This window comes from Rhinolophus sinicus, chromosome 4 (assembly GCF_057876585.1).
Source record: "Rhinolophus sinicus isolate RSI-liver-muscle chromosome 4, RSI-T2T, whole genome shotgun sequence".
NCBI classification, from domain to species: Eukaryota; Metazoa; Chordata; class Mammalia; order Chiroptera; family Rhinolophidae; genus Rhinolophus; species Rhinolophus sinicus.
In genome coordinates this window covers 57,809,562-57,821,932 of record NC_142504.1, presented here as the reverse complement: position 1 = coordinate 57,821,932, position 12,371 = coordinate 57,809,562, and the positions used below count along the sequence as shown (strand labels likewise).

General features: G+C 40.7%; 1 protein-coding gene and 1 pseudogene across 1 annotated transcript in view; both read right to left on the bottom strand.

Moving 5' to 3' along the window:
- Positions 1–12,371, bottom strand: part of BLVRA (biliverdin reductase A) — an 85,843-nt gene that overhangs the window by 55,319 nt on the left and 18,153 nt on the right. The window contains exon 2 of the mRNA XM_088797860.1: positions 11,309–11,341. Within this exon, the coding sequence (XP_088653986.1) occupies positions 11,309–11,320 (12 nt within the window). The 5' untranslated portion in view covers positions 11,321–11,341. The remainder of the gene's footprint in view (positions 1–11,308; positions 11,342–12,371) is intronic.
- On the bottom strand, positions 1,146–8,433 carry LOC109438806 (homocysteine-responsive endoplasmic reticulum-resident ubiquitin-like domain member 2 protein pseudogene; annotated as a pseudogene).

Here is a 12,371-nt window from a genome sequence, read left to right as displayed (position 1 = left end):
TCAGTCTCTCCCCGTATGTCTCTGATATCTCCCAAGTCACTGCTCCTCTGCTGGAGCCCAGGGTGAGTGCCTGCAGTGAGTGAGTGTGTGCACAGGCTCTGTCAGAGGACATCTGGGTGTCCTGCAGCCTTTCATCTCACTCTGGTGGTCAGAATCCCCCGTTTTTCACAACCAGATGTTGTGGGAGCTCCTCTTCCTTGCACAGGTACTCTGGGCTGGGGGACCCACTGTGGGACTGGGGTCCCTTGCTCCTTGGGGGAATCCTTCATGACTGAGATATCCCTCCTGAGTTTCAGCTGCCACAGCAGATGTGGAGCCAGCCCATTCTGTGTCTCTGTCCTTCCTATCGCTCTCGGTGTGGCTTCTTCTTCATATCCTTAGTTATAAAACCTCTGTTCAGCTAGACTTCAGACAGTTCTCCAGGTTGACTGTTCTATAATTTATTTGTAATTTTAATGTGGTCACTGGAGGAGGCAAGCACAGAATTTATCTACTCCACCACCTTGGATCCTCCCTCAAGAAAATTCTCTATTAACAACTGTGAGATCTTTTTAAAACTTTCAGAATAATTTATAGAATATAGATTATATATATATAGTAGTTCGCCACAATCAGAAGTGTCTAGACACTGCTGGTAACCACTCTGAGCACCTCTTGTAATTGCAGAAGACAAACGTGACCTGTATTCATGTTTTGTTATCAGTATATATTGAGTATTACAATTTTAATAGGTTTTTCCTTTCTTAAAATGTGTATACATTTTTTGGCACCCTCTGTGTGTGTGTGTGTGTGTGTGTGTGTGTGTGTGTGTGTGTGTGTATGCTTTAATTACACTATAATTTACAACCCTTTCTTTTTTTTTTCATTTTATCTTATTAAATATATTGGGGTGACAATTGTTAGTAAAATTACATAGATTTCAGGTGTACAATTCTGTATTACATCATCTATAAATCCCATTGTGTGTTCATCACCCAGAGTCAGTTCTCCTTCCATCACCATATATTTGATCCCCCTTACCTTCATCTCCCACCCCCACCCCCCACCCCCCACCCCCCTTACCCTCTGGTAACCACTAAACTATTGTCTGTGTCTATGAGTTTCTGTTTCTTATTTGTTTGTCTTGTTCTTTTGTTGTTTTTGGTTTATATACCACATATCAGTGAAATCACATGGTTCTCTGCTTTTTCTGTCTGACTTATTTCGCTCAGCATTACACTCTCAAGATCCATCCATGTACAACCCTTTCTTAATGTCAAACCCTCCTTTCCACCTGGCACAGTACTGTGACATGACAAGGCCTGTCTCGTATTGTGAAGTAAAAAAGGCGTGATAAAAGACCAAGCTGAAGCTATTAATACAAGTCTTCGAATTGCACTGGCATCTTCACCTGCACCTTCCCCACCCTCATCGTCAAATGCATCATTTATAAAATGACCCATTTCTTTACACTTTAGATAGTTTACTTGTTTGACCTCCTTGTAGCCCAACAGGAAATCATTCAACTTCCTGTACATAAGCAAGTAGCATAGCATCCATTACCATAATAAACTGTCTAAAGTAAGAAAAGAAATATTCAATGCTAAAAAGAACTGAGCTCCTGAGAACGTGTACATCCAATCTAGAAAGTCTAAACTGACATCTTCGTTTAGAACTGGGACTCACTGTGCATTCATTTGAACATTCTCAGTCATAGGTCAATTTTCTTGGGCTACTAGGTTTAGAGCTGGTGGGTATTATTCTCCAGGAACATGTGCCAAATTTAGAGGCTGTGAAGCAGCAGGCTGGGCTGCATTGGCATTTGATGTGGCCTCAGCTGAAACTGCAGCTTGATATTGCACATAATGGAACATAATACTACTAAGCATACATATTTAACACCATGGCATATGCAGTGGGCTACAAGCAGGATACACTGCGAATCTACCTGGAATAGTTTGCCCAAGAAACTGGTTATCTGCATCGCCTTACATTACATGTGGGAAGTGATAACCCTATGTGGGATGGGTTTTCATGTAGAAGGTAAGTTGTCTCAGTCATTCTGAGGAAGAACTGGTAGCTCTAAACAATGATTCTTGACTGGATGATGCACTGGTTAATCTTCAGTCATTTGAACCAGAATTGCTTGGGATGCCACAACATCCTCTACTGGCACTGGGTTCTGGAGAACGGGGAGTTCACTAAGTACACAAATCATAAGCCATATGACACCATGTTTTCTGATAATGTCTTTCCTTTTTCAATATTATTATCTCACAGTTTCTGTGAGTAAAGAATCTGAACATGGCCTAACTCGGAACTCTGCTCAGATCTCACAAGGCTGTGTTCAGGAGCTGACCAGGTTACATCCTCATCCAGAGCTCAGTGCTCTCTTACAAGCTCACGTGGTTGCCAGCAGTATTCAGATTGGTTGTAGGAGAAGCCCTCAGCTCCTAGAAGCTACCTGCAGTTTCCTGACAAACGTCCCTGTCCATACGCATTTCACATCATAGCAAACTGCTTCTTCAACATAGCAGAGTTTCTCTCTGTGGAAAGGTTTTTAACTACAGATTCAATTTATTTAATGCGTGTGTGTGCACGCGCACGCACCCACACACACACATTCAGATTGCTCATTTCTTTTTAAAAGAGTTTAGGTAGTTTCAGTCTTTTAAGGAGTATGTCCATTTCATCTGAATTGTTGAATTCCTATCCATAAATGTATGCACACTATGCTCTTATTATCCTTTAACCTTTTCACTACGTTAAATTGATTTCAAATTTGTTTTCCAAAATGTTTCAAAAATCCACATAAAATAATTACAGCATTTATATTTTTAAGTTAATACAGTTACAGTGCTACATTTTATTAAAATAAATGATTAAAGTATAAAGATTTCCTGTTTCTAGTCATTCTTGAAAAACACAAAATACAGAAAAATGTACGTCTGCTTTCCTAAACTTCCTTTCTGGAACATTGAGCTCATGGGGTCAAGTCAAACGCCGCAGTCAGTGGCATAGAAATATCATTCAACTACAGACAAAGGTCGCAGCAAAAATATTAATATTTGTGGACTCCGTAGTGATGGCCATTCTTTTACTTTTGATATTGGAAATTTATGCCTTCTCTCTTTTTCACCTAAGCTCCCTGGCTAGATAGAGTTTATCAATTCTATTGATCTCAAAAACAATAGCTTTGATTTCATTGATTTTTCTCAATTGTTTGTTGTTGTTGTTGTTCCCTATTGCATTGATTTCTGCTCTTATCCTTATTACTTCAAATTTTCTGCTTATCTGGGGTTTAATATGCTTCTAAGGTGGGAGTTTAAGTCATTGATTTGAAAACTTCTTTTCAAAAACAGGCATCTAGTGCTATAAATTTTTCTGTAAGTGATGGCAATGGTTTAGCTTCCGCACAGCAAAAGAAACCAACAAAACATAGAGGCAACTAACTGAATGAGAGAAGATATCTGCAAACAATGCCTCTGATAAGGGGCTAGTATCCAAAATATATAAAGAACTCGTACAACTCAACAACAACAAAAAAACCCCAAACAATCCAATTAAAAAATGGGCAGAGGACCTGAACAGACACTTCTTTCAAGAAGACATACAAACGGCCAATAGATATATGAAAAATGCTCAACTTTACTAGCTATTAGGGAAATGCAAATCAAAACCACAATGCAATATCACCTCACACCTGTTAGAATGGCTATCATCAACAAGACAAATAATAAGTGTTAGAGAGGCTGTGGAGAAAAAGGAAACCTCATACACTGTTGGTGGGAATGTAAATTGGTACAGCTACTATGGAAAAGGGTATGGAGGTTCCTCAAAAAATTAAGAATAGAATTACCATATGACCTAGCAATCCCAAAACAATCTGAAAACATTTATTCGTAAAGATTTATGTACCCTGAAGTTTACTGCAGCACTGTTTACAGTGGCCAAGACATGGACACAACCAAAGTGCCCTTCAATAGATGATTGGATAAAGAAGATGAGCTATATATACATGATGGAACACCATTCTGCCATAAGAAAAGATGAAATGCTGCCATTTGCGACAACATGGATAGATCTTAAGATTATTATGCTAAGCGAAATCTTAAGATTATTATGTTAAGCGAAATAAGTCACACAGAAAAAGTTGATGACTTCACTCATGTGGGATATAAAACTGAAAGCAACAAAGGAACAAGACAAATGAACCAAAACAAAAACTCATAGACACAGACAACAGTTTACTGGTTATCAGAGGGTAAGGGAGGAGGGGAGATGGTAGAAGAGGGTAAGAGGGGAGTCAAATATATATATATATATATATAGATGATATAGATATAGATATAGATATAGATATAGATATAGATATAGATATAGATATAGATATAGATATAGATATAGATATAGATATATACACACACACACATACATATATATGTCATACACACACACACACACACACACACATACACACATGACAGAAGAAGTGACTCTGGGTGGTGAGCACACAATGTGACATATAGATGATGTATTATAGAATTGCACACTTGAAATGTATGCGATTTTACTAACCATTGTCACCTCAATAAAGTTAATTTAAAAAATAAAGAAAAAAGAAAATCCCAAAATATAAGGTTAAACAGATCAAAGAGATGGCTAAACTACTCTGTAGTGGTGGCGATAACTTTCGGGATGGGAACCAGCAGAAAGCAGAGGAAAGTGCATGCAGGTTATGAGACTGAAGCATGCAGAGAAAGGAGCCAGGAAGACATAGAGGTGTAGACAATGGATTTCTAGAAACCAGGATGTCTAAATTTTCATACTGAGTTGTCTGCTGTCTTGAACCTTTGGTAAAATACCACTATATGAGTATATGCAGCCCTGTAGGGGTAGTATTTTAAGGACAAAGGAATAGGAGCAGTTTTAAGACAGCAGAAAATGGACACACATACAGTACAGAAAAGTGACTCAAAAAATAATTCAAAGCCAAATCATAGTCACAGAGTGAGCTTGTTCCTCTTCTTGGATTCAGAGAAATTAGTGTTTGGAGCTCCAGATCTGATAATGGAATTCAGAGAAAGTTAAATTAAGAGAACATGCTCTATCAATTTAGAAGAAAAACAACTTTTGATATTAAGAGGATAGAAAATGTAAAATCATTATAGAAGAATTTCAAGGTGTGAGGCATGAGGGCAGGTGCTTGATTACTACTCTGTGATGGGGAAATGAGATTCCAAATAGTCAGAAAGAACAATCTAATGTTTTGCATTTACTGTTTACAAGGATCAGAAAGTTTGACAACACATTGGTTGGCATGGGAAACAGGAACATTCATACATTGCAGGAGGGGAGAAAAACAGCACCCCTTTGTAGAGAACAACTTGGAAATATTTATCATGCAAATACTCTTTGCTCCAAAAATGCATTTCTAAGAATACAGTAAAATGACTTAGGATTATTGTAATCATTGTTGTAACAGCAAAAGATAAAAAATAATGAATGTATATGTTGTTAGCATTAGGCTGGTTATATAAGTTATGGTGTACCACTAAAATGGAATATCACACTTCTATAAAATATAACAAGGAAGTTCTTTATGTATCAGAAGGTATTAATCTCCAAGATATATTGTTGGGTGAGAAAAGCAAAATACAGACCACTGTAACTTGTGTGCTATAACAGTGTGTAAAAAAAGCAGGGGGGGAAGCTGAAGGGAAAAAATATTTTTTATATATGTTAGAATCTCTCTGAAAGGACAGCCGTGAAAACAATAGCATTGATTGCCTAAGACCGTGAGAAGCTGGGAGGGAAGAGAACTTCTCGGCATAAATCTTTTTTTTTATCCTTTACAATTTTGAATCATGTTGAGTATATTAGTTATCTAAAATACAAACACCCAAGGGATTCTCTGAGCAGATGAAAACTCTACATCTTGTACAGCCTTTGGCTGACTCCAATCTCCCTTCCTGGAGATCCCTCTACAGTGCCTGGCATCCTCTGCTGCCCCACCTCTGGGGCCCTCTACCCGAGATCATGCACTGTCTAGTACCCACAAATTATCTGACTCCTCACACTCTAGGCTACAGTTACCACTTCCACTCCCCCTTTCCACCCAAGTATAATCTGGTTTTCATTACCACACCTCTCTACTTTATCACAGGTCACCTAAGACCTCATTGCTAAACTCAAGGGCTTCTCCTGGACCTCAGACATATTTGAAATTTTACTGGACCTTCTTTAAATTCACTCCTTTCTTGTCTTCTCTCACCTCACATTGAGGTTTTCTTTTCACACTTCACGACTTCCCTTCTCCATCCCTAGATGTTCATATTTCCCAAAGCCCTGTCCTTGTCCCTCTGTTCTTTTCTCTTCCTGGGGGGGGAGGGGGGGTTGGGGAAAACCCTCATTATTAAGGTTTCCATTACCACTTTTATGCTAAAGACTTCAACATTTTGAGCCATAAATATCCTCTCCTCCAAGCTTCAGTTCCAAGAAGAAATGCAAACTGGGCATCTCCACCTGACCACCTCAACCTGACCTGGGTGACCAGTTATCTGTCCCACCTGACTGACTGTGCTCTGAACATCTGAGAAAAGGCCAGTGGCTCCACAAATTCCATCAGGCATCCAGCTTGAAACACTTGAAACCCTGGGAGTCGTTCATGCCTTCAACAAATATCCTCTGAAATTAAAGGCCTGATTGTGGCCAGTGGTCCTTCTCCACCCTTCTCCTCACAAGTTTTCCTTGAAATTTTCTGTCATGATTTCATTCCTCTACATTTTCAGTGACCCACCAAAGGCCTGGATTGTATTACAAGATTACCAGTTTCTGAACTATCCTGTCATTTAGTCAACTGAAATTTAGTGAGGACAAACTATGGGTGAGGGGATACCTAGATGAACAAGGCACACAGACAGCTATACTTGAAGTCAGAGAATGGAAGGTAACAAAAAAGAGGTAAGTAAAGGGCAAAGGAAATTCACAACAAGGAGGTATACTTCCAGAGAGAAAGCTCCAGAAAACATTTCATATAGCAGAAATGACACTTGAACAGGATGGACAGGATTAGCTGAATATAGACAAGAAAAAGGGCATTCATGAAACATCATGGCTTGAATCCCTATTCTGTCCCTAATACCGTGTGACTTAGGGCAATTTACTTAGCCCTCATTTTCCTCATCTACAGCACAGAGGTAATAGCAGCATGTTGTTAATAGGTGTTTTGTTAGGATTAAAAGGGTGCACAGCATGGGGTACTGTACAGCACATTAACTATATGTTACATCATGAAAAAAGAAAAAGAAAAAACAAAGAGACCGAGATATAAGCTGTTTTAACACAATATAATTATTTAAATTAAAGTATATCACACAGTGGTTGCTAGGGATTACAGATCAGGGAGGCTGTGACAATAAAGTGGTAATAGAAGGGAATGTTTTGGAGAATCTGAATTCTGATAATAGTGATGGGTACACAAATCTATGCATGTATTTTAACTCACATAACTGTACACCAAAACAATGGTGAATTTTACTGTTTGTAAATGTAAAACGTATTTATACAAAAAATAACATATTTTCATGAATACATGTAAGTGAAAAGGTAAACATTTACTACATTAGAACAGCTGTCTTTGGGAGGCTGAGAATGGAGACAGAGACAAAAGGAAGAAGAAAATAAATATAAGAGAGGGGCCTTGAACAGACCAGCAAAGATAAGGTGTCATGCACAAGGGCCAAGGAGTACCCTCTGTGTCTAAGGTCTCCTCCTCTACTCTCAGAAAGGGAAAGAGAATGACCTAGAGGAAGGTAAGTAAAATAAAGAGAGTAAGTACAGACTTAGGAAAGTGATGAAGTAATGAGCAGGCAGAAAGTAAAGTAAGGAATAGACAGATTTGAAACATATTATGGTATCACTAGTTCAATAAGTTCCATGAGTACAAATACCGTATCTATCTCTATCTATCTACTGATAGAGATAGATAGATTAGATAGATGATAGATAGATAGATAGATAGATAGATAGATAGATAGATAGATAGATAGATAGACAGACAGACAGACAGACAGACAGACAGACAGACAGACAGACAGATAGATTTTACCATTATAGCCATAAAGCCAAATCTAGAGTCTGGCACAGTGTTTTGTTATATAAATTTTAGTGATTGATTAAATCAATGAAATCATAGGATTTACAGCATGGAATGTGAGAAAGAAATGAGTGGGACATCAGGCTTTGAGTCCAGGTAAATAGAGGGCAGTGATGCCCTTCCCTGAGAAGAAGCATATTTGGAGCAGGTGAAAAACAGCAAGTCCAGGTTAGGTATTAATGTGTTAGGATGCCTATAGAACCTCTAAATGAAGACGAGCAATCCAGGCTTCTGGAGGTATGTGTTAGGTCTCTGAATGTTAGGTCTCAGAGAACTTGACTTACAGATAGAGCCATGTCTGCAAGAAAACAACAAAATGTTTGTTGGCCTGCACCTGCAGCACAGCCAAACTTGCAATCACAGAAAATGCCACAAAACAGCTACTGGCTTGCAGGCAGTCCGCATTTTCTGTTCAAACAATGCTACCCTGTCCCACTGCCCCTATAAAACCCTCCTCACCCTCTTTCTCAGGGCTGCGAGTCTCCTTTAGACATGCAGCCCAGACTGTAGCGGTCTTTGCTCAGTCCAATATATTTTTCTCTCTTACAATAAAAACTTTCTTAACTTTCCTGACCACGCATGTTCCTTTATTGGCCGACCTATCAGTATGGATCTGGAGTTGAGGAGAAAGACCTGGTTGGACACATCCATTTGGCACATTCCTAAATATACAACTGACAAATAAAAGCTATGGGGTCAGGTGAGTTCCCTAGGACAGTGCGGAGAGCGAGAAGTACCCTAGGGAACACAAACTTTTAAAGAGAGAAGAGGAGCCTAAGAATAAGTCTGGGAAGTCACCAGAGAGACAGACAGAAACCCTGGGGTGTCATGGTGAAATTTCAAGAACGACGTCAATAGTGTCAAATGCTTCAAAGAAAAGGTTTGGACCAAATTTGGCAATATGGAGGCCACTAGTAACTTTCACCTGAGACGTTTTAGTGAAGCAGTGAGAACCAAGTCAGATTGCAGTGCGACTGGATATAAAAGGGAAGTGAGAAGGTGGTCACAGACACGAAATAGTAAGTGTTTAAGGCAGAAGAGAAGAGGGAATTGTTGGAAGGGGACCAAAGGTCTGGGAATGTTTTTAAAAGGTTAAGAGGAAAAAGCCATCAAAGAAGGAAAGGTCGAAATTATAGGACAGAAGTGGTAATTGATGATTGATGTAACTGTTACTGGTCCAGGTTGTATACACTTAGTATTAATGCAAAGTTTCTCCTCTTTCTTCAGAACTTCTAAGATAAGGGGTCAGAGGCACCAGAAAATGGTGAACAGAAGTCAGCTTTGGCAAAGGGAGGCTGGGGGGATGAGCAGTAGCAACACTTACTTTTGACTGTTTACCATTTTGTAGCTTTTAAGTTTTGTACTAGGTACGTGTACTTACATTATTACCAAAAAAAAATTTTTTTAATTATTTAAGATGAATTTCATTAGGGGCTGAAGCCAGACTACGGCAGGTTAAGGAAGACTCAGAGAAGAAAATGGAGAAATTAGCTGCAGATATCTCTTTCAAGAAGCCGGCCTCTGAAGGGGATGAGAAAAATAGGATTACATAGCTTGACAAGATACCACGTGTTGTTTTGTTCTGAAAAAAAGTAAAAACTAAAGCATTCTGAAATATTAATGAGAACGAGCTAGTATAAATTAGGTAAACAATGCAGCTGGTAAAGGAGGTAATGAGGGCGGCAGTGCAAGGTATGAACAGGCAACGGAATTTGCAGTTCAGAGCATAGAGAGGGGTGCACTTTCACCAGAAATGTCTTGGAATGGATGCGATGGATCCATTCCCCATGTCCATCCCCATTTCTTCTTCCTGTATCCAGCCTAGTGGTAGGGGCTAAGCTGCTCCAGGTGGACCTGAGGAGTCTAAGCCAACTGGCTCCTCTGACATAGGAATCAGTCCAGGAACGGGAATGGGACCAGATTCTAGCCAGGAAGCCCTAAGAAGGCATTTGGTACGGCTTCAAGGAAAGAGGTTCCAACTTTTCTGTGAGAGCCGAAGGAAGCTCTCTCTATCTTGCTCACAGTGCCCAGGGAAGCACGTAGCCCCAGCTGCTGCTGGCTGCTATCCTACAGACATAAGGGGGTGACCTCTGGGATGGAACTGACACTTGGAAGGAGAGCAGAAGTGCAAAGATCTTGGATCCTCGATGAAACAGCTGAGCCACTGCACCAACCTTCCCTGAAGCCTACCCTCCTTTGGACTTCCTAAACAAAAACTACATTAAGTTGGGTTTTCCAGTCCTTGCATCCTGGAGCTCTATCACTGATAAACATCCCTCCCACTGTGACAAGAGGAACAAGACAAATGGTGAGGCAGGAATTGAGAAGGATGATGTCTGATGGTTCCCATCTTTCTCTGTAAAGTAAAAGGTGATCCAGCTGCTCAGAGTGAGGAGGTAGCTGGAGGAGTGATGAAGACTGGACCTGGCTGTTCAGTGCAGTGGGGAAGAAAGCTGCCCAGGGCTACACAGAGTGCTTAAGCTGGTGGACAGTGCTTAGCCCACATGGGATTTTGAGACATCTGACCGATGCAAACAGCAGGAGGCTGTGCCACTCACCCAACACCACTGTTCTGTGGGAACAGACTCTGGATTGCAACAGCATATCAACAGAATAAGAGGAAAAGGAGGTGGGGACAGCAGCATAATAGCAGTTGAAGAGTTGAACTCCAGGGTCTAGACTAGAAGGGAGTAAAAGCAGGAAAGGGGCTGATCAGTCAGGAAAAAGCAAAGGGACAAAGGACTAGACATCTCCTTGTATCAAACAACAGATACACTGGAAGTGACAGCATCAAGGAGATGATGCAGAGGAAGTTTCTAGTAAGCAGCAGTAAGTGTCCCCAGAATAACACACAGCAGGGCTCTGGACCCAGCACCCCCATAGGCCACTGTCCAAACTTCCCCAAGCCTGTGAGTGGTGTTTCAGGATTAACTATAGTAGATAAGTTCTCTTCTAACTGATTCAGGACAGACACAGATAAGAACTCAAAGGGGCCTAACTCTTCTCCTGTCATCCAGAGCCATGTGCACATGGTAGGTTAGAGGGGGAATGTTTTCAAGTTTGTGCCAATGTTTCTGAGAGCTCTGTAGGGATAGAAGACACTCTGTGAAGGAGAAATGAAGAACACTGCAAGAAAAACATTCCTTCAACTGGTACTTTTAAAGAACTCACCTCTGCATTCATCTTGGTCTCTTCCTCCAGTGGCTGTGAAGACAAAAGCAGAGGTTCAGGACCCTCATGGCACCCACTCCAAACTCCATGCAGACACTCCCCTTTGCCACCCCCCACTACCTCCCCCACTGTTTCTTGTCCTATTGACCCCATCTTCCCTAAATGTCTTCACCACTTTGTGCCCTCCAGCAAGGGTACTCAAGCCAGAGTATGATTCTGAGGCTGGTGGTAGCTGACTCCCCTGACACATCACGCCAGTGATGTTTCTCTAAAGAAGGACATTTCCAACCTCCAAGGTCCATCCCCTGTAGTGAAACCAGCTGTGAACGTTATGCCTCTGTGTACCTGATAGAATGACGTATTTCCCAAAGCTGGTGCTCAGAGAGGGTAGCTTTGTGTCTACCTTTCTTTTATGGGGACAAGCAATGTAGCAAGAAATATACATTTTTTTTCTTCTACTAGCTGAGTTTCCAGAGATCTTAAATTTATTATGTTAAAAGAACAGTTCAACAGGCTACTCTGAATCCTTAGCATTAAGGAGGAGGAATGAGGGAGCAAACAGGTGAGCATGAGTCCAAAGGAATGAGGAAAGATAAAGGGAAGATTAAGGGGTACCAGGAGAGAGAAAGAAAATAAATAAGGAACTAGGAAGGAATAGCAGTGGTTCCAAACTTTAGTGTACTTCTGGGACTGCTTGCTGAAAATGCCTTTTTATGGGTTCCACCCCCAGAGATTCCAATTCAGGAAGTCTATGGGGGAGGGGAGACTAAGAATCTGCATTTCCAACAGGCACCCAAGAAATCTGTACACATGGTCAGAGAGCCACACTTGGAAAAACACTAGAATTGAGAGTAGAACAGAGGCCCTTAAGAATTAACTTTCTCATTCATTTTTCAGAACTGTTAGAATTGCTATTTTTATTTTACCTAAGACCAGGGCAGGCAATGGCAGGGTGAGCGGGGAACTAGAGGTGACAGAGAAAGGACTAAAGATGCCTCTTCACCCTTCCACCTGGGGGAGATGTCCAAGATGCCGATGAAAATGACTGCTCAGAGCTTAGGAG